The 23,068-nt window shown below is 43.8% G+C and overlaps 1 protein-coding gene across 2 annotated transcripts in view; it reads left to right on the top strand.

Annotated features, from left to right (window-relative positions):
• The window catches only part of MGMT (O-6-methylguanine-DNA methyltransferase), a 154,105-nt gene that overhangs the window by 15,953 nt on the left and 115,084 nt on the right, over positions 1–23,068 (top strand). For both annotated transcript variants that reach the window (XM_065066713.1, XM_065066714.1), the window contains exon 3: positions 5,695–5,834. In XM_065066713.1, coding sequence (XP_064922785.1) covers positions 5,695–5,834 — 140 coding nt within the window. The remainder of the gene's footprint in view (positions 1–5,694; positions 5,835–23,068) is intronic.

Below are 23,068 nucleotides of genomic sequence, written 5' to 3'. Positions count from 1 at the left end.
TTTAACATTTGCCTTAATTTAAAAACTGGAGAGCACTCAGCTTTCCTTGGACTAACAGGCTTCGATGTGTTTGGAGGATGCTATGAGTGATGTTCAAGTGCAATGATGTGGGAAATGCGTGTTATCTTGTTCAGAGATCAAACATTGTTCAGAAACCAAACATCTCATAATAACCAAAATGATAAGAATTAAATGTTTCTCATTCTGCATAATTTTTCCTCCAGTATATTAAACTATTTCTAGGTATGCAACTTCTGTCTAGCGGTATGAAACTTCCATCTACCTCTTCCTTTCTTTCCTCCATGCACCCAAATGATGTGTAGTACATGAATTATTTTTTCTCTTGAAATTGTAGTAGCCACTGTTAGTTTGGAAGGTGAAAGATTAGATGTTTAATCAAGATATTAAGGGGAATAGGCTGTTAACTTGTGTTGAGCACATGTATGCTGTGTCTTTCCCCAGTCCTTACATTTGTCGCTGCTTTCAAACACAAACTGTAAGGAATGACTCTGGCCTAGACCAGCTGCAGGAGGTTGGAACATCACCCTCCGCACTGCAGTATATGTGCACAAATGCATTACCTTTACTATTAATATCTTTTCCCATATTCTCAACATACAATGGATTGTTTCCTTTTAAATAAACACGCAGAAACCTGTAAAACAAATACAGGAAGTTTTAAACTATTAAGGAGATGTTGAGAGAACTGTAGTTCAGTGGAAAGCGGAGCGCTGGCGTGGGGGGGCTGTGCTGAACTGGGGGCCATGGGCAGCCTCCTGAGTCATCTCTGCAGCTTTTGCAATTAAAACTGTTCTGTAGATGATGTTAGAGGTTGTGTTTCAAATTTATAATTTCACGTGGTTGTTTTTATAATGATAACAGGAGATGTTAATGACTGGATTTATTCTTCATTCAGCAATAGTGCTGTTTCCAGAACCCCAGGTAGGGGCACGACCGCAGTGGCAATTGTTAATTGCCCTAATTGCATGCTGGTGTTGATGCTGTATCACATGAGTGATATGTGCGGCTTTACACCTGGGAGTAGAGGAGGTGTCTGCAAGCAGCCAACTCTGGTTTGTTCTGTCGACCTCGCTGCCGCGGGGCTCAGAACGATGGCGATGAACACATCGAACGCCTCATTTCTGACGGTGGCCCCTGCTTGGTTTTGCCGTGACAAATATCGCTGATGTGGTTTGATAAGGATTTTGTTGTAAGGAGGATATGAATTTACTGGACCGGGAAGAGCGACTGTAGCAAGATGACTGAAATGAAGCAGCAAATTGCCAAACCGGTCCAGGTACCTGTGAAGTATTCCACCTAAATTTAAATCCAATATTTCAAGCTTTCGTTGGATTTTAATTCAAAGCTCGAATTGATTAAAGAGTAGGTTTGAGAACACTGTGATACTCAAAAGGAGGATGCTTAAAAGTTCAGGACTGGTATTTCTTTTCTGTAATAGGGATGAAGAAACAACTTTCCTGGCATTTATTGATCATCTTTTCAAACTCAACAAATTCCTGGTGTTGCTTTCTGGCAGGTCCCTGATGTCAGGACATGGCAGAAACAGGGCAGGTTCCTGAGAACTAATAGCTCATATGCTTGCTTCCTGATTCAAATGGGTCAGAACATGGAATAATTGAATCTTTGGGTATATTTGTCACTTTCCAAGTGAAACTGCCCTCAAACCGTGTCAGTCCTTTTGGATAGATGCAACCATTTCTGAAATTGAGAAATAGCAAGTGAACCGGGGGAAGGAACTGTGATGCAGTTACATCCTGGTGGTTATTCACATGTCAGGTAGCTCAGCAATTAACACTTTCTGTTAATTTGAAAGGATTGAGAGACCCATTTTGTGGAGACAACTGTGGCATCTTGCTGACTGATGACTTGGGCTCTCTGGGTTTCAAAAAATAAAACTGCAGTATGGGGGAGGACACGTTGGGTTTAGCAGTTCAGTCTGTGGGTTTTGCCTTGATTCTCAGAAATACTCAACTTTAAAAAACTGTGAGGGCTTCCATTTGAAGTTGAGCCACATGTGATAGCCTGATGGAAATACTGTGAGATGCAGGTGGTGGCAGAGGGGATTATATAATGAATATTTTGATGTGTCATATATAGGTTTACATTGTTTCTAAAGCAAAGGAAAGAAAAGCCTGCAGAGGGAGATCCGTCAGAGATAGGGCTCTGGCTCCTTCCTGGTTGGAAGAATTCATATACCAAACATTACTGAAGGGGAAAGGTGTGATGTCTTTGGCCTCTGATGCCATTGGACAGAAATTAAGACAAGTTTTGGTGTCCTGGGGGCTGAACACTTGTGGTGGGTGCAAATACCCATGGGCAGAGTGGCTGCCTCCTGCCCTGGACGGTCCTGATGCGTTTTTCCAATGGAAACCTACGGTCTTCAGGGTTTTAACCCTGAGATCTCTAAGAGGGAGAACACAGGATGAGTTGGAAGGTGATGTTCATGGAGATATTTTGCATTCTTCTTCCCAATTCAGTAGCAGTGATTTGGGACTTGGTGCTGGAGCACATGGGGTTTGTGCTCCTGGCTCTTCTTTGAGAGAAGAAACACATACAAACCTCTTGGTTGGAAATAAAACCTCTTGGGAGAATGCAGAGCATGGAAACGCTTTGCTGTGGATCTTTAGAACGTTGTTGGTCCTTGAGCCTTCTCTGTTTTTTAGTTTATCCACATTATGGATATGATTTGGATTCTGTGATCTTGGAGTGAACTACAATGGGATTTGTGGGGACAGCAGAACATAGAAAATGATTCTCAATTATTTATTATAACGCAGAAGACAATTAACACAAATTGAAATAAAATCTGTATTTAATCAAATGGGAGGCATGTGCTAGCACTGCGAACCATGGCTGTCACACCGAGTTACAGCAGAAAGCGCTGAGGTTGAGACCCCCATGTGTGGGTCACCACGCCAGTGCCGGCATTGGGGTCCATGGCACCTCGCTTAGGAGATTAAACTCGCTGCTGCTTTGCGTCTGAACCCTCACAAAGCAATTGGAGCAGCACACCTCTGTGTCCTGCTGGCGTTCGGTGGAGTTGATGTGTCATTTAGGGGCCCGGGGCCCTTTGGGGAGCCGGTGCCACCGAGACCAAGTCACAGCATCGCGCCTGGGAAATGAGGCTCCTCTGTATGGGACATTAACTCATAAATCACGCTAATGTTCACGCTGATAGATCTTCTGCTGTGAAAACCTTTTGATACTCCTCTGTTATTAATGACAAAAATGACTTAAATGTGTTGGCTAACAACAGTCTTCCCATTTTCCGTAGCGTTCAGCAGGCTCACCTGCGCTTCTGTACCGAGACCGCAGAGGATGGCAGGGGAAGCTGCTTCTCTAAAAGTCCTATATTTTTTCCACCTAATGAACTTTGAAATTATGAGAGATTTTGACACAGCTTTGTAGGTGTTCTAGTGGAAAATGAAGGTGGAGTTCATGGATCAGAATTCCACAAAATGGTTCATTTGCGTGAGCTGGGAGTAAAGGCAGAAAGCGGATTATTTGGGTTTATTAGATGTTTTTGGTGTGTTTGCCATTCATTTCTGGTTCTCACAGCTTCACCGAGGGCAGGTTGTGGCAGGAACGGGTTTCCAGTGCCCAGTCTGCAGGAAATGGTGTCTGAGCCTTCGGTGATTTCGCTGGCCAACTTTAAAGGCTTTTTATTTGCATCTGAAAACAGTTGCAATTAATTTAAATACTGAGTAATATCTGGACAGTGTCTTGTCCATCTATATAGTGACCTCCATCCCAACCCAGTTGTATGTGCATACGTCACACAGCCTCATTCTTTTATAAGAATAAACCTTCTAAATATTACTGCCCGATGCGTTTGATAAACAAGACTGAAAATACTACAGTTGTACTCACTCAAGGTTTTCATCTATAAAGCTTAGGAGCTCACACCAAGTCAAACTAAGGTTATTTATAGTTGTGCATTACGTGCCGCATCCCGTGTTTTGTCCTAATGAAAGAGCTGTCCTCTCATCACTAGGTTGTTGTATTCATGGAGTACATGGTACGAGGTGCAGTGCATCTCGTTTAGGGCTGTCACACAAATAAAAATGAAGAATGTATACAGGTTTTCAACATATGTAAACTTTTATATTGCTTTTTTGCTGAGGTGCCGCTGTGGAAAAAATTCACCCATGTCTTCTCCTTGAGAAAGTTAATTGAAAAGGGGAGTTTCTTTAACACCAGCAAATGTTTGATTAGTTACCAAGAGGCTGATTTGGATTAGAGTCAAATTAAATAAACCTGTGGGTTTCCAAGCCTGGCACACGGTGCTGAGCTTCTCAAACCAGGTAACTGTGCTGGTCACCGCGTGTCCCTAACCCAGCAATTGCGTGAATGCTTCCCAGAGTTCTGCCTACTCGATTTTTATATTCTTTTCCTCTTCTCTTTATACTGATTGTTACTTACAATGTGACTTCCTTACGTAGCGCTTAATAATGAGATTTAAAATCATTTTTTTTCAAAATAAGAATTATTCTTGCACAGCTGGAAGCGGTGGCCAGATGTGAGGTGTCAAGTGTAGGTTTTCCTGCCTCCCAATGCCTCCCTGGTCTGTTCTTCTGCTCTGCAACCACATCTCCAGCTTCTTCATCGCTTTGTGCTTCATCCGATGCTCCATCGGGTGTTTGGCATCATCCCATTTGCTGTAGGTGACATGCTGATGTAGGTGGGGTGGGTTTCATGGTGCTTTGTGGTACAAACATGGGGAAATATGGGGAACATAAGTCTGTGCAGTTGTCCGTGGGGACGGTCAGCTCTGAATATCGCATTAAAAAGTTAATTTTTCAGCTGTAAGGCCACCTGCTCTTGGCTGAACATCCGAGCGACTTAACGCCAAGAAACCTTGCAGTTCTCCCAATGTGACCGGGTTGTTTGATCGAGTCAGCTTGTGCCGCTTTATGCTTTCTTGCGTTTCTTTATTCTGTGCACTTTTTTGTCCAGTTTCACTTGAATTTAGCTCTTCGGAGCTTCAGCTTTGTTGTCCTGGTTGTGCAGCACCGTCCTGTTTCCTAACGTTGTACAAACCAAGCTGGAAATACAAGCCAAACATGTCCTGAGTCAGACTTTTTAGCCAAGATGAATTTGACAAGTATGTTATTGTTGGGCTCGTACGATACTGAGAAATGCTCGGCATCTGTTTCCAACTACGTCCTATCAGTAATCGTAAAACCAGACCAGTAACAATGGGAATAAAAAAATGTTTCTTTTACTAAGGAATGATGGATATTTTTAATATATTTTTCCAGCAGACACATTCTATTTATGTTCCAGCAGTTATTTGCATAGCGCTGCAGCTGTAAACCAGTGAATGTGCTTTGTCACAAGAATCCTTTGAAAATCAGTGTCAGAACACATCAGACACTCACTGATAAACCAGCCGTGAAGCTGCCTTTACTTGCTAATACTATTTGATGTTTTTACAAAGGTCGCTATTTTGCTAGTTAACATGTTTTTTAAGACTGACTTAGATGGTGATTTTTTAGGATGGATCACTTGAAGTTGGAGTTTTGAAAGTCAAAGCCATAGTTGAGGAAACTCAAAGTACGCTGGGTTTTGCCTTTTAAAAAAATTACTTTCAAAACCCACTCAAAATAGCTCTAGATGAGCGTTTCTTGGTAAAACACGTGTGATTAAAGAGCGGTTTGTTTTTCTCGACAGGCGGCTGCCGAAGAGGGAGGATCTGGGTGCACGGAGAGCCACGCGGTTCTGCTCAGCCCGGTGGGGAAGCTCGAGATATCGGGCTGTGAAACGGGTCTACATGAGATCAAACTGCCCCAACCCAGCGCGCTGCCCAGCGGGTGAGTTCATGTCCTCTCCATCCCACGCTTGTGGATGTGCTAGAGGAAGGAGGTTGCCCGGAGGGTCCAAGACGTGACTACATGTACCTGGTTTTACTCCAAAATGCATTTGTTTTTTCTTTCTCTGCTGCACCGTCAGTTATTTTAGAGCGTTTCTATTAAAGCATTTTTAATGTAGGTTTTGAAAGTACATGCTGCCCCTAATTTTGGATGCGTGTAGATGTCACTGAGGAGTAAGAGCTCCTTGAGTACCGTGCAGATTTTGTGGACGTGTATCTAGATATGTATGTTCCAACAGGCAAAACTAGGATTAAATTATAGTTTTAATTGCTGCGTACTATTTGTGAGAGCCTCAGTTCGTTCTGCACACCTGTAATGTCTTCTGGAGTTCAGAAGGGATGATTTGTGTGGCAGCGGAGGTGATGGCTCAGATACAGGGCTGATGGAGGAGATATTGGTCCATTTCAGTGTTGAACAGAAGTGCTGTTCGTTCTGCTAACGTCGGTCTGTCCTGTTCTCATCTTTGCTCTGTGCTTGCCCTTATCTGTGAGGAAATGCTCGGTGACACTTTTTAGATGCAACACCAAATGACTTCAACGTTTCTAGGTGCCAAATTCCTCTGCCAGAATGGAAGTTACTAATACTACTTATTGAAGGTGAGATTCTTGAGCTGTTGTTGGTAATATCACTGGCAGCCTTTGGCACAATCTGTTATAGCAAAGCTGCTTGTGACAAGACTCCAACAGGTTTGGCTTCCAGTCTCTCCACGTTATCCTTTTTGCTTCTGAAATTCTCCACTGATTTGTGGTGTTTCTCCTTTCCCATCCTCCTATTTTATTATCCACTTAAGCGTGTGTAAAATTAATCAGGAATATGAAGCATAACGTGCATTCTGGTTGAAATGTTTTTGCCTCCCATATAAAACCCCTCAAGCCTCTGGATTTGCCAGTTTTGCCAACTCTGGTGATATGGAAATAAGCACTTGAGTTTCTTCATGTTTTGGTATTGGGATGGAAATACAGCAGCATTGAGGATAAGCCTTTGCTGTAGAGCAGCATCTTCATGAAGAAGAGCTGAGCAGACGATGACTCTTCACCCTTGAGAAGAGGAAAAGTCGATGAGTGGGTGGAAGAATAGTAGGAGAATAGTAGGAAAAGGGTTTGTGCTTATCAAAGTGTGGCAGAATGCAAACCCCCCTCGCTCCCCCTCCCTCTCTCTCTGCTACTTGAGGCTAACAGCTTCTTTTGTTCGGCCCCAGAGCCCCTGGCCAGGGCCATTAGGAGAAGGCAGTGCTGAGGGCCACTGAGCCGCTGGGCGCCCGCGGCCAGTGTGGGGGTGTTTGGAGGCTTCAGGGGCACCCGCAGCCAGGGTGGGGGTGCAGAGAAGCTTCTGGAATGCCCACAGTCAGATCTGACCAGCCAGTAAAAACGGGATTATCGTCAAGACTCCGCCCATTGCCGCGGGTCTCTGGGAGCACGAGTGAGATGCTGCCGAGACCCCCGGGATGGAGACCCCGCCTGCCTCGCCGCCGCGGCTGTGAGTCAAACTCCTCGCAGGATTGTGAGTATATTTATACTCTTTGTGCACATGAGCACGTGCAAAATTAATCCTCGCAGAATCGCGGGTGTATTTTCCTTCTGTGCACACTTGCTTTCCGTGCTTAATACAAGCACGTTTACTTTCCGTGCACATTTGCACGTGTAACTTTCCGTGCTCAATACGAGCACATATATAAATTATTTCCTCGCACAATCGCGAGTGTATTTTCCTCCCGTGCTTCCACATAAGCACGTGTAATACTCCGTGCACATTTGCACGTGTAAGTAAATTAACCCTCACAGGATTGCGAGTGTATTATAAATTCACCCTTGCACAATTGTGAGTGCACACTTTCCGTACTCACTATGAGTACGTGTATCTGTTTAAAAATAACCCCACACCGTGTTCAGGCAAGTGTGTGCTCCTCCGGGACTCGGGGACGGCTCCGGCGTTGTTTTGGTGAAGCCACGTGCATGCACTCTGTGGACCGCCTGTTGTATTAGTGGCTGCCCCTTAATAATCTTCCTCAACTGATATCCGAACCTGTATTTAAGTCACTTTGAGTGCTAAAATGCCGTTTCTCACCGGTTTAATAAAAGTTGTTTTGGACCCTGTTGTCTCTTAAACTAACCTCGGGGTGCCTCCGTGACACAAAGGTGACAAATACAAGAAATTGTGTGGTGTGCTTTATATCGTTAGATGTAAATGGAATTGCATGAAAATAAAGCTGAAGGTAAATTGTCATGGAGTTGGGGATGCTAAAAAATACAATCTCAGAGTGAAATGGCAGATCATTGGAAGAAAATAACTACAGGCTCTTAATTAGTAGAGGCCAAGAAGTTGGATGGGGAGGTATCATTGTATTGGGTGTGTTTGTGTAGCTGTCCTGGAGAAATGAGTGAAGATCAGTGATTTCTGTACCGCTGGGGTTTCACGTTTCCCTGGGGGGTTTGTTTCCTTTCTGAACCAAATTTGCGTGGACAGTGAGTAACTCCAGAGCAGGTGGTGGTGGGGAGATGGGCACAAGTGGATCTTTCAGGTGCACAGACCTTTTTGCAGGAAACACTTCAGATTTCTCAGCGCTGAGATGATTTCCTGGCCTCCCAGAAGCGCTGAGCCTTTGGTGGCGTCTTGGTAACACTTAAATCATGCGATCTGATAAGTTATGTGCAAAAATTGTTCTTTTATAGGCGGAATATTACTCAAGAGCAGTTCAAATGTTAATGATAAGCAGAATACTCTTGCAATTACTTTAAGAATTTACATCTGAAAAGGGGTGGAAGGTGGGACTTGCTTTTGTCTTTACTGATGATAAAGTTCTAAAAATTTTAAAGCTGTGTGTAAATATTTGCACTGAAGTATAACATTTAATCTCTTGTACTCATCGCCGGTGAACAGTTCTTAAATCCGGCCTCATTATTTTCAACAGAATAAAATAAAAACAAAGCAGTGCCCGGTGTTTGGGTAATAAACACTATGGAAAGAACATTGGGTAGGGAAAAAAATGTAAGAAACATAAAAATTGATTTTAATGGAGTCCTGTCGGAGAGAACCATAATGAGCACAAGTCTGGCAATAAATATTGGTATTCTGCTCCATGGTGCTTGGGACTTTACATGTAGAATTGCATGTAACAATCAATATAGATTTTAGGGGTTTTCTTTAACAAAAAAATAAGTAAACCTTTGAAATATATAAATACTTGTAATCAGTCAGACAAACCTGCTGGTTGTAGAGAAATCTGATAAGAGCGCTGGTTAATGGCATAATCGCTTTGTGGGGATCTTGTCTGTTTTACAGCTTGTAGAATACTGTGCAATTAATCACCCGAGATTACAACCATTCTGTGACCGCTCTCCTTAAAACTTAAGAACACAGACTATAATGTAGCCTGGAAGGAGAAGCAACAAAGTAAAATTCAGTTTTCAGTATGCTTGAAAGAAATTGATCTATTAATGAGATGAAACTAATTGTAATAACCTAAGGTTATTCGGTTCTGGCAAAGCCGGCAGTTTGAAAGTCAAAGCACGTCACGGCAGAATGGATTCTGTTTGGGGAGGAAGAGGTTTTATTTGTGTTTTAAATATATGTCTGTGTATATAAAATTTCATATATATATACATGAAGACTTTCAGCTAAATACGATTGTGAAAGTTTAACTTTACTGAAGGGTAACTAAAATTGTTTCTAACCGTTTTGCCATGTAAGTGCAGTGCTACCAATCGCCTGACTTAAACCAGCATCTTGGCATCGCTTATTTCCTAGAGCAGGAACTTGAAATCACTTATTTCTATTTTAGCATTTAAATTGCGGATTGACTGGTTCATTTATTATTCAGGTTGGCATTGTCACTTAATAAAGCGCAATATCTATATATGTAAGTATGCATACAGGATACACATATTTAGTACTATATCAGCTATTATAGTTTTTCTTCCACTATATACAAATACAAAGATGAATTTTGATCAAGAGGTTCTCTTTCCTTCAATACTCCTGCCTGAAATTCTGCAAATGTTTAACTGTTTTTGCTCGTGTCAAAAAGAATAACCTCACTTTTTTACTGCCATTATACTTCTAAGTGTCTTTACAAGCCCTGACATTTCAGAATTGGTTCTCTTCATTATTCCACTGTTGGCTGCGATGTTCCCACCCTCGTTTTAGTCCTGAGTCACCGGGATGAATTATCTGCTGGGTGAACAGGGGGTTGAAGTTGTGACTTTGTTCCCAGTAACAGAAACCGCATTTGTATTTTCTGGGCTAAACGTTTACAGCAGAAGATACTTTGGCAATATGGCACGTTGACTTGGCAGTTGCGGTGGCAGCAAGGAAGAGTTTTTCCCTTGCGTTGCAAAAATCCAAATTCTTTCAAGAATTTCCTTGTTCCTTCAGGGGAATTGCCCTGGAGTTCCCAGTGCAGTTGTCTGGTCTAAGTGATAACACAGGGAAATAAAGTGGCAACTGCAGGATTTTAGTGAAAGAATCGTAGAACCGTTTTGGTTGGAAGAGACTGTCAAGATCAAGTCCAACCGTTAACAATAATCCATGTCCCTGAGAACCTCATGTCCGTCTGTCCAGCCCTCCAGGGATGGTGGCTCCAGCACTGCCCTGGGCAGCCTGTTCCAATGCCCCACAGCCCTTTGGGGAAGAAATTGGTCCCAATAGGCAAGGGCAGTGATATAATACACCTTGAGGTAGAGTGAACCAGCTTCCAGTGTGTGGCTGGACAATGCTGGTCCCAGCCAGCAAACCATGTCCTGCTTAGAAACAGCATCCAGGTGGCTGTGGCATCAGTGCCTAAACCAAGCAAAGCTCCGTGGACTCACTGCTGGGTCAATAGAGCGGGATCTCTCTCCGTTTTGTTGAGAAAATCTGGTATTATTGGTGGTAGCTTTGGGAAAAACAACACTACAGGAGAACTGCCGTGACTCTGCACTATAATGGGAAACTGAACATTGTTGGTGTGGTGTTAGTATCCCTTCAGTGCACTAAAAATATTTCTGATGTATTTGTGAGATGTGACTGTGTAGTGATGCCTGCATGGGAAATAGGGGTTAAATTTGCTGTCTGATTAGTGGCACAGATCCAGGTCACGCTAACGTTGACACGCACCATGGGGTGTAAGGCTGAGGAGTTGAGTTTTTGCCCTTAAAAGCTTAGCTGGGCTGGCTCTGATCCTTGGACCTGGTGTTGGGGCAAGATGGGGATGATTTGGAGACAACCACCCCCTGGGTCGTGAGCTCCTGCTTCTCAAATTTGAGAAGCTTTTGGCATTTCGTGCATGTTTCTGGTAAGCGAGGCTGCCAGGTTGACTTGGTTCACCATTGCTTCAGTGGCCAAAATGGGCATTTTCCTGGTGCTGCAGGAACAGCCCAGTCTTCTTTTCATGCTCTTTTCGGAAGAGATTCTTCTGGAAGCAGCGTGGTCCCATCTTACAGGTTATTTGCAAGTTTCTTTATAGTGTTTCACTTCCCTGCTTCTTCCTGAGGGAGATCAGAGGAGGAGGAACAAGGAGCCAGTTTGGCTGATCTTGTGTTATTAATTTGCCTCAACCTCTTATGGGTGAATCTGCAGTTCAAGAAGTTTGCCAGGGTTTCAGTCGGTCTCTGCCGGTTTAACATGATCAGAAACTGTCCAGAATCTCTGTTTAAACAGGTTTCCAGCTATTACAGGTTCAAAGGAAACCTCAAGTGGAAGCAGATGTGTACGGAAGCCTGATGAAAGCCCAGAACAATAACTTGGAGAGGTGTGAACCACTCCGCTCATCTCTGAGGTATTAATCATAGCCAGTGATGATGGTTGAAATGTCAACTTTACAGTAAGAGGAATGAAACAGTTGGCAAAGTTTGTCATGAGTGACATCTCACTTTCATGCCACAACTGGGAAGAATTTGGGGGAGAGAGTGCTGCTCTTGGTTTCCTCAATGAGCATCAGCCAAGCCTAAGAAACTTAGGCGGAGCTCAGGGGTGTGCTGAAAACTGACTGAGGTAGATTTGAGTTTGAACAGATTTCTGGTTTATCGTGAACATCTGATGAGACTTATGTGACCAGAGGTTTATTGGCAATGTAGCTTCAAGAGGTGCTGCTCTTCTCCAGTCAGTTCTTCCTTCAAATTATTGTGGAACAGCGGAGATTTTTCCAATTAAAACGGTATAGATATAAAACCCAGATGAGACGAAGTACATCTGTTCAGTAAAGAATGAATGGTTTGGGGATGATCTCTAAATGCAGAGTGGGAGCAGGGAGGGGAAGGGTGTCCTGGAGACCCACTGAAACTGCAGCTGCCGGTAGCACGGGCTCCACAGGCTCTTGGTTGCTTTTTTAGCAAAGCTGTGGTGTATGGGGAGTGGACTAGATGACCTTTTGAGGTCCCTTCCAGTCCCTCACATTCTGTGATTATCTGGTGGAACCAAACTGCCGGGTTCTGCTGTTGTGCAGAGCCTGACGTTGCCGCTGTTGAAGCTCTATTCCCACCATGGGTAGTTCATTTACAACCATTGCTCTTGGATAAGTGAAGCCCTACTGCTGGTTAGGTCAAAGACCAAGACCAGAGTCCATATAGAGTCATCCTGCAGTCTGCATGCAGTTCATGGACTTTATGAGCAATAAGATTAAAATTCAACACCTCTCTAGTTTTTGGAAAATCATGTTTGTTTTTAGTTGTTGTTCCTGTCCAGCACTGGAGCAGCGTTTGCCCTGTGCAAGGTGGAATTCCTGCTCGCGTGGAGGGAGGCGGTAAAACCCCAATTGTTTGTGGACAAGCCCCGACGCATCGTGTTCCTGCCGCCTGAAACAGAGCACTGGCTCTTGGAAATACTGTAATCAGCCGAGCTGACAGCACTTATCAATGATCAAAGTATGCTTTGCATGGCACTTTCCTTATTTTGATAGTTTAATGTATTTAATTACTGTTTACAGTGACTTGGAAATGGTTCATTAGATGGATCTCTTGTAGGCGTTAATACAAACAGATTAGGTTAGAGATACAGTCGGCATTTGATCCGAGTGTGTTAAATCCTTTAGTAGCTACTAGGTGGAGGGCTTGGATGGCTCCATGTGTTCTTTGCTTCTGTGATAACTTGTTCTCAAAAGCTTCAAAGTGCTGCCTTGGCTTGGAGAGCACCTGGTCCTTCTGGGGTGATGCTCAATGCGTGGGGCAAAACCCACACAGTATTTAATGTTTGTCTTTGTTCATTTGAAACTGGGGAGCAGTACACACATGTTCTGTGTTGGTCTGGTCTCTAGGCTGCTTCTCGTGTGTTTTAAACCTTCACAGTCCTGAAAGTCTTGATTTATGTGTTGATGAGCAAAGGGAAAGCGTGTTGGGGTGCCTGTGTAGAAGAGTCACCAGAGGGAGGAGGTCCCAGTCCTACATGTGTCTTCAAACCTTTTGTTTCTAAATATCTGTTAACTCGTGGCACTGTTTTCACAGGTCTCATTGAGTTTTCTGCCACTTAAAGCAGAACATGCAGATGCCTTAATAGGAAGATGGTGCCTGTTACTTCAAATTACTTCAAAATTCCACTAAAAAGAAATATTACCTACTGTGGTAGAAGTGTCTACAAATATCCAGGCATCAATCTTTATTTCAGCAGATTCAATGGATGTGGCAGGAAGAGTTATTATATAGCATAGTCCTCCTTTTATTAAAAATAAACTGGGCTGGGTGTTTTCATGGTTTCTTGTGGACGTGCTGCAGATTGGTTATGCTGCAGAGATAAGGAAACTTGTTATTGTAGTGTTCTGAAAACCTAAACAAAATGAACATGGAAGACGTTTAGACTTGGTCAAAACCTTACATGTAGTACAGCTGAAATATATAGTTTCCTACGTTTTTGGAAGTGGTTTGTGGGGTAAGTTTCACTGTCGGCGGTGGATGGGGAACTTTATTTTGCACGATTGGCAAAACCCACGTTCCTCTTTCTCTTCAATTGGAGCGAATCTGGAGCAACTCCACCATGATCAGTTCCAGACCTTACATGTGTTACTTGTCTGACAGCACTGCTGTATTTCTATTCACCTGTCCAGGGCACTGGTACAAGATCCAAACAGGAGTGGGTTTTGTACTCTTCATGGCTGTGGTTTGGTTTATTTGAGGGCTCTGTTTTACAAAAATAAAGGAAAACATCCTTTTTATTGGGCAGTTATTCATGGTAATAATCTGATATGTTGAAGCCTTTAGTGTTAACACCATGTCCAAATGCTAGAAGACCCGTTTCGGTGTGCACAACAAAAAGCTTTGTGCTCGAGCGCTGTGTGTTTGTGAACCTCGATGGTTCGGCCAGCGCCTCTGAAGCCAGAAATGTTCCAACAACCCAGTGATCGCGTTTTACAGGGGTGATATTTTAAAATGGCAAAAGTAACAACAGACTGTATTAGATAATATAACTTGTGCAGACACCCACTTGAAAATACCGCAGATATGATGGGTTTATTTGCAGCGCGGAAGATGTAAAGCTGTAATAGTGATGAAAAACAATTCTGCTGAAGAAGAGTGTGAGAATTTGTCTATGCAGCGTTGTCTCTTTGGGAAATTTAGGAAGGAGATGTTTTGGTGCCCGGTGCTGTGCCAGAGACGCGGTGCCTGGTGTGTGTTCAGTAGCTCTGCCCTCATTCAGGCCGTGAGTGGAACCTTTTCCACTTCTTGTGCTGGGGCAGATTAATGCACTGGAGCATTTTTCCATTGCAAATCCTCGCTGGAAAGATGGGAAAATGGGCTGTGTAATGACATGGATTATGTTTCTATTATGGATCAGAATGAGTGGGCATTCCTAAGTAGTGCAGCTCTTCAGTTTGGTTTTCTTCCCAGGCTTCTCCAGTCCTCCAAAAAAAATCTAGATACGTAGATAACACTGAGAATAATTTAAAGCCACGGGGCTGTTTTGGGGTTCAACAGTGTGCTATAAGTACGAGCACCCCTCTGGATAACAGGAACCCTTCTTGCAGCTCTCCTTGAGTGATAGAATTGAATTATAAGAGGTATTTTGCCGAGAAGTGTCTGATTTCTACCTGAGGAGCCTTGACCATGCTGATGCTGTGAGCAGAGCACCGGGTGGTCTTTGGGAAGCGCGTGTTATTTGGGGTTTGGTGCTGGTTTTGTGGGTTTTTTTGCTACTTGGGTTCATGCATTTGCAGTAAAACTCGCAAAGATCTCATACTAATTAGCACCAGGTTGTGCTAATTACAGCTGTTCTGGAAACTCCTCCCGCGGTTCTCTTGCATGAAGGGACTTGCAGGTGTGTAACTCGGTAGGACAAAGCCCAGTACGTGCCCCGGAGCGCCGCGCTGCCGGCGAAACGTGTCCTGAGCACGTGGCGCTTCTGCGAGGCCTCGGCTTGGCCATTGCGTTGGTTTTCAGTTGCATTGGGAATGACCGTCGGAACACTGTGCTGGCAAACACAGAGTTAAATTTGAAAACCTTCTCCTGTAACTCGAAATGCCGTTTTTATTTTTTTCGCAAATGTAACCTTTTAACATTTATTTTTAGCTTTTACATTAATATATGTAAAAATATTAAAAGCTCTTGTATATTACATTAAAAACTTATGTCAGCTGCCCTGCTTTTTCCTATTTATTAAAACTTTTCAAGCAGTGAAAACATTTTACTTGTTAATGAGGGGAAGAAGGAAAATTAATGACATAGAGCTTGGATCTTCCAAGATGTCTCCTTTTAACCATGCAAAACCAGCTCTTTTCCCACACTATGTAGTTTAATTTCTGTGTTAGGGTTCAGTAAGCAAATGCAAATAGATTTAATGATTTGCATCAGTAGATCACTTCTCAGTTTAATATCCTCAGATATTTTGGTCAAGGACTTTTTCTTTGGAAGGCTAGTGCTGGTTTGTAGGGTGAAAATATTAATAGTGGTGGCATTGTTCAAGTAAAGCAAGGGGAATGTGTAACTTATTCAAAAGCAGCATCTCATGTTGTCTTCTCACAGGGATCACACAATGGAAAAGTTATCCAGAAAAAGACACTTACGAATAATTGCTGATTGTATTAAATGTTTAGTACAGGTTTCCATATCGGGTTCTTCTGGAAGCCTTGAGCTTCTGGGTTTTCCTTTTGCTGTGGGTATCTCTGGGTCTGGAGCTGCTCCTAGGAACGTGGTGACTTAAACTGTGTTGTCATGGATAATTTGAAGTGTCTGATTTTTGTTGATTTAAATCCCGAGTCGCATTGAGATCTGGGAACTTTGGCTTCAGTACATCTCCCATGTAGTTCTTCTAAAATGTTCTGAAAGTTTTAAAGCCTCAAATGTGTGATAAGCAGTAATTGAAACTAATAGGCAGCAACTGAGCTCCTCCAGGCCACCAGCCAGTGAGTGACATGGTGGGAGTTTGCTATGAACCGTGGAAGCTACCTTTGGACAACTGGGGTCTCGAAGAATCACAGAATGGTTGGGGTTGGACTTCAGCCTCCCTTCGGTCTCATGAACAGGCAGGGTGGTGGGATCCAAGCTCTCAAGATGCTTTCTGGAGGACATCAAGGACTCTTTGACGCGTGGCCCTGGATGGGGGAGCCAAGGGTCTGCTGCTCAGTAGTTGGGAGGAACCGTTTGTGGGTGTTGGGTTGGTGGCAGCCTTGGCTGGGCTGTGAGACTCTGGATGCAAAGGAGGATTTAGGAACTATTGCCCAGGCTTGTAGGGATGATGTCAAGAAAGTGAAACCTCAGCTGGAGTTTGGAGTTAAAAAGGGGATGTGAAAGGCAACAAGAAGAGTTTCTGCTGCTGTGTCAAAGATCAGACAAGGAGATCACGCAGCTCCTGGTGACCGTGGCCCCACGTAAGGAGCAGCCCAGCCTGGGGAAGGTGGCCTGGGCTGTTTCCTGGGGTCCTTTCTCTCCGGGATCATCCTGGCAGCCTGTGGTTGCATTGGGACACCCTGAAAACAACCATCGATGAGAACGTTTACGTAAAGCACTGAATTGGAGTTTTGCTCTTGAAGGAAGATACGTTGTCCCCAAGCCCTGGTGATATTAACATATGACAGGCTGATTTTTGCAATTCCTTTCTTAAAATCTGCAGAAGAAACTTATTTTGATCAATGTGTTTTGGTTTCTATTGAAATTAAAATGAAATAGGAAGCAATGCAAATGAGATGAGCATCCAGGGCAGTGGATTTGTGGTCCTGATCAGATGCTCACTTCAAAGTTGCTGTAGAAAATACAAGATTCAAAATACACAATATGGAAACTTGTCATGGGAGGGTGTGCTGCATAAATGTGTTTGTACATGCGTGTGTTTTTCTAAAGATTCACATCAAGGGGTGTTTTTTGGCTGGTGATACCTCATTGTGTGCCATGGGAGGCTGCAGAAGGGCAGAAAGTGGGAACGATCACCATCCCATCTGCTGCTGGTTTGTGTGGATATCCTGCCTTGTGTCTGCTGTATACCTTAATTTAAACAAATTAATAAGTAAAACTTCTTCCAACAGTGTAGTTATTCTGCTTGCTTTTAAATAATTTATATCTAGAAATCCCCGGTATGTTTTTGATGAACCTCCTTTGACTGAGCTTAGTGTTCTGGGAGCAGAGACCACCTTTCTGTGTTTTCGTTTTCTTCTTTCTTATGGGGTCACTTCATTTTGCTTGTTTTGGTGAAACGATAGTTTGGGAATGTTTCTCTTTTGAATCTGTTCCAAATGTGTTTTTTGGGGTAAGCATGGGGTAGAGGACACCAGTTCTTGGTCTGTATTCGTTGTTGTCCCAGTTCCTTGGGCTGTGCTGGATGGGATGAAATCACAGAAGAGTCAAAGGCAGCGTGTGTTAAACTCACAGAGCTCCTCACAAATGGAGCAAGAAGGAAATGTCCATGTGGTGGAGCTCAATGGAACTGCATCCTCCTTGGATTCCTGAAAACAAGTCCAAATATTTGAGTTTTAATTCATAACGAGAATTACCTCTTAACCAGGAAAAACTGCCAACTGTTCCATCTATTCTGTGTTAGGATGGCCTCCTTCACCTTATCTGTCGTTGCTTCACTATGTAGTCTTTAAATCTAACTTTCCCCGATTCCTTAAGATACTCATTAAAGGATGAAATGAGAATAATTCTAAGGATAAATATCCTGTATATTTCTCTTTGCTAGTTCTCAGACATTCTGGTTAAGCAGAAATAAGTTCCTATTGGCTGTTGAAGAATTTAAGGTTGTTTACTGCATATAATCCTTCAAGTGATAAATACACACAATTGCCTCTTTGCTTATTGAAATGGGTGCTTGCTGGCGATAAAAGCATTTTGATTGCTCCTGAACTTCTGAGTGGATGTATCAGACTGTAGACAGAACATGTGCAATCCCGGTCATCAGTTAATCAAATGAGTTTTTGAAGAGCTATCAGTTTCTTAATTTTGATATTGGAGAGACTTACTGTTGTAGTCTGCTAATATGTAAGTTGTCATTCACACTAAGAGATTTTTTAAGTTGTATTTTATTTTCCTAAGGAACTTCGTAATAACCTGGATTTATACACGATGTAAGGACTGTCTGGTGGGAAACACGTCTATTGCAGAGGACCTTTCTGCTTGTGCTAATTCAGAGCAAGAAGTAACGAGGTGAAGTTGGAATAACTTTGTACTTTAGATTATCAGTCGATTTGTTCTCTTCTTGTTTGTTCCTCCTGGGTGCGTGTACCCTTGGTTTTGCTGTTCCACGGCTGGGTTTGACTTGTCTTCAGGTGGTTATTAACATAGTCCCTCTGTGCATCTTGCTTGTGGTGATGTTTATCAGTGGTACGTGGTCTTTGAGGGCGGGATGAGTTGGTTTTGTATGCAGGTGCATATAGTACTTATTGAAAATATACATCCACAAGCAGATACTTTATCTGGGTGATGCTGGGCAGACACTGCGCTTGGCGCCAGCTTGGCTCCGATGATAAGGGATGATATTTGGAACCTGCTAATGGAGTTTTAGCTGCACAAATGGTGACCAGTTTCTACTCCTGATGGAAAACCTCTCCAGAGCTGGAAAGAAAGCGCTGGAAAAGACTAGTTTTTGCCACATTCATTGGACTGCGCTACCGGACAGGTAGACGTTTCTCCTCACGTGTGCAGAACCAAGTTGGCAGACTGCCTACCATAAGAAAATGCAGGATTCCATGGATTGTTCTTACCATGCAGTCTGGGCAATTGGCTTAGTTTTCAGGTTTCAGACACATGTGCTGCAAAGGTCCAGGATAGGGGCAGTGATTTAGCTATGCTGACCAAAATACACCTTGGAGATAACTGCACTAACAGCCTGAGCTGTAGATGCCTGGATATAAAGGAGAAGGGGGATAACGAATATTTCCTGCCTTATTTTCTTAAAAAACTCTTTAGGTTAGATGATCTGACTTGGGAGGAGTTCTTGAAAGTTTAAACGTTGTATGAAACTTGGCCATAAATATAAATCAGCTTATATTAAGGCAATTTGAGATGTAATACCTCAATAATTTGGAAGTAGTCATTCTTCACAGCTCATGAATGTTCTTCACCTCTGATAATAGTTTGTTCTAATTTTAAGTGCCAGTGTGAACACTTGAAGAATATAGAAACTGTGTTTATGCTTCTGAAATTCAAAGTCCAGACTGACCGGATGTCCGGGTCGCACCGTTCCTGTCCCCCCATCTCCATGTCTTCAAAACAGTCTCATTTTCTGTGGCTTCTTCTGCTGATGGTGGCAGAACCAACTCATCAAGCTCATCACTGGGGTTTTCTCGCTGGCTTCTGAAGGCGCTTTGCAGCTGGACGTTTTGGGAGGGGTTTTTCCCGCTCCATCCCTGTCAACCACGTCCCCGTCTCACTCCGCTGCGCTGTGGGTTGCAGTTTGTCGTGGTCGGGATCACCCATCAGCTCCTGCGGGTCAGGAGCTTTCTGTGCGCTGGGTAATATTGCTTGTGACTCTGAGGTTGTCCAGATGCTCTTCGTTTATGCAGATATCCTCTGGGTTTTGAGATTTATGTTTCAGGGAAACAGAGGATATCCTCAGGGTTGCGATGCCGCATTCTCGCTTCCTGTCTGCTCTGGGAAATACGTTTTAAAGTTCTTTTTCATAGAACTTACAGCAAAAACAAAAACAGGCAACAAAAGAATACAGGAACAACAAAAAATTGTGATAGATTTGATTTCCAGTGCATGCGGGTAATTTGGAAATGAACAAAGAATCTTTTGTCTGATGTAATGATAAATCGCAGTAAAAAGATGCCAAATGGCCCAAAAAACAACCCCAAGGTATAACGGAGCTGGAGGAAAACAAAAAGTAGCTCGGATACACATTGTTGATAACGCGTTGTGCTTGCTGGTAGTGCTGCGTTGGCAGCTCGGCTGAGCCGGACTCGGAGCTTCCCTGGGATGTGGCTCTAGAATCCTGAATTAGTTCACAGGCTGCAAAACTGCAAGTGCAGAGAAACTTCTCCCTTTGAAAGCAGCGTTACCCACACACTCACTTTTAGTGCTTTTTAAAGAAATATTTATTATTATTATTATTTTTTAGTCCAGCATGCCAGATCTGAATTTTTATTGTCTGTGTCTGGTTGGGTTTAGCGTTTAGATCACTGAAGGTATTTCTGAATGATACGGGTTTGCTTACTGATACTCATTCAAAACCTTGCTGTGCATCTTAATTCTTAGTTTTATTGAAATCTTTAAAAGAACTATCAGAATGAGCACATATTTACTAGTTTATTAAATAGTATCATTGCTGAAATGATAAAGTACTACCGGTTGTGACACTTCTGTGTAGTATATTTTTGCTTTGTCTCCAGTCGCATTGTGACTTTGTGTTCACTCAATACTTGTCTCTCAGGTCTGTCACTTTGTTATCAAAAATCCATAGTAATTGGGATAATTGACCAGGCTGACTCTCAACTCTCACAACTTAACTACAGGCTCTGTCAGGGCAGCACTTGTGGAACTGAGAGCTCTGCTTTGCTTTGGACTCCAGAAGACACATCTGTGTATGTTAATTCGGAAATACCTTTTTATTTATTCACCCAGCACTTCTAAATAGGGAGTCTTGTCAAGTGCTATCTTTCCATCCTGAGAAAACTTTTCAACTGGTAAGGAACTGAATTTTATTAGGTTGCCTTATAGGAACTGTTTTTTCTGCTCAGGAGCTGGAGATCTCCATGGGTCTCAGGTTATGGAAGAGTTTTGTTACAACCCAGTTGACCTCATGGAAAATACTGAGCTTTAAGGGGAGGTCGAATTCCATTCCAGTGTCCTCTTTGACAGCAGGGTGACCATGAGCCAGCCCTTGTGGCCAGGAAGCCAATGGTACCTGGGGTGGGTTAGAAGGGGGTGGTCAGTAGGTCAGAGAGGTTCTCCTGCCCCTCTGCTCTGCCCTGGGGAGACCACACCTGGAATATTGTGTCCAGTTGTGGCCCCTCAGTTTCAGCAGGACAGGGAACTGCTGGAGAGGGTCCAGCGCAGCCACCAAGATGCTGGAGGGAGTGGAGCATCTCCCGTGTGAGGAAAGGCTGAGGGAGCTGGGGCTCTGGAGCTGGACAAGAGGACACTGAGGGGGGACTCATTCCTGGGGATCAATATGGAAAGGGGGAGTGTCAGGAGGATGGAGCCAGGCTCTTCTGGTGACAACCAGTGATAGGACAAGGGATGATGGGTTCAAACTGGAACCACATGAGGTTCCACCTAAATATGAGAAGAAACTTGTTTGGGGTGAGGGCAGCAGAGCCTGGCCCAGGCTGCCCAGGGGGTTGTGGAGTCTCCTTCTGTGCAGACATTCCAACCCGCCTGGACACCTTCCTGTGTAACCTCATCTGGGTGTTCCTGCTCCATGGGGGGATTGCACTGGATGAGCTTTCCAGGGCCCTTCCAACCCCGGACATTCTCTGATTCTGTGATTCTTCCAGAAAACCTCATTTAGGGTGAAATCCTCCTGGCCCTGTTGATTTGCAAGCATTGAAACAGCGCAAACGCCATTCTGTCTGCAGGATACAACATTTAGCCATAATGCAGATGCCTTCCCTCCTAATGGGTGTGAATGGGCTCCATGCAAATGTGAATGAACATGTAGAGGAAAACTGGGCTGCAGTTTGCTCGTATTATTGCGTGTTTTACAACAGATCTGCTGCCAGTTGTGTGATGTCTTAAGCGTTCGACATCAGACACAACGCTGCCGGAGCATGTGTTTTGATCTTCGTGTACCAATAAAAAGTTTTACGTCTTTATCATCTTAAAATATCTTCAAGGATAGAGAGCTCTCTGTAGCCTGATAGCTTCTGGGTTTAGCAATGTTAATGTGTAAAACTGAAGAGAGTTGATGCCGGTGTTTTTAAGAGGCGTAAAAATATATGTTAATGAGTATCCTTAGTGAAGATTTAATTTCTTACTCTTCCTTAATGTTGTTCTTCTCCTGTAACTGAACACATCCCAGCATATTTTACCTGAGCAGCTTTTACTCAAGCATCTTCTCAGTTCCTTTGTGCAGTTACCTCTTATGAATCACCTTTGGACTGCAGCGCTTGGGGGTGTGAGCAGGTTTGGGGGCTCTGGCCACAGCACGAGGACACTGGTTGTGCCGAGGAGCTGAGCGTGGGACACAAATGACACACGAGCCCTGAGAAGTGAGGCAGCATTATCGCATCTCCATCTCTTGGGGACTTACGACAGGTCACGTGAAGGCTGGCTGCTGTTCTGCAAATAGCGCCTAAGCCCCCATTGTTTTCCCCATGTGTTGTGTTCCTGATGCTACAGGAGGTCAAAGAACCATAGAACAGTTTGGGTTGGAGGGACCTTCCCAGCTCCCCCAGTGCCCCCCCTGCCATGAGCAGGGACATCTTCACCAGCTCAGGTTGCTCAGAGCCCCGTCCAGCCTGGCCTGGGATGTCTCCAGGGATGGTTCATCCACCACCTCTCTGGGCAGCCTGTTCCCAGAGGAAGGTTGAGGTGATGCCCACTGGGAGGCTTTGGACCCTCCTTGCTGGCCTGTCTCGTGGTGCGGGTGGCTGGAGTTGTCCTATCAGACACACTGTCATGCTGCTGGGGACAAGGACAATACACAATACCAGGCTGGGCAGGGGGGAGACTGTGAAGGAGCTGAAATGAGGTGTTGATTTTCATGGAGAGAGCAGCTGTGGGATGTTGAAGGAGTAGGTGGCAGTGGTGGTCTGTCACAAGCGTGTTGCACAAGCAAGGGCTGATTTCTAGCTGTTCACGACGGAGCTGGGAGGGCTGGATGGCAGGTGATGGTAATCCTGG

Source organism: Columba livia, chromosome 6 (assembly GCF_036013475.1).
Source record: "Columba livia isolate bColLiv1 breed racing homer chromosome 6, bColLiv1.pat.W.v2, whole genome shotgun sequence".
Taxonomy (NCBI): Eukaryota; Metazoa; Chordata; class Aves; order Columbiformes; family Columbidae; genus Columba; species Columba livia.
The sequence above is the reverse complement of the archived record's forward strand: the minus strand, read 5'-3'. Positions and strand labels throughout refer to the sequence as shown.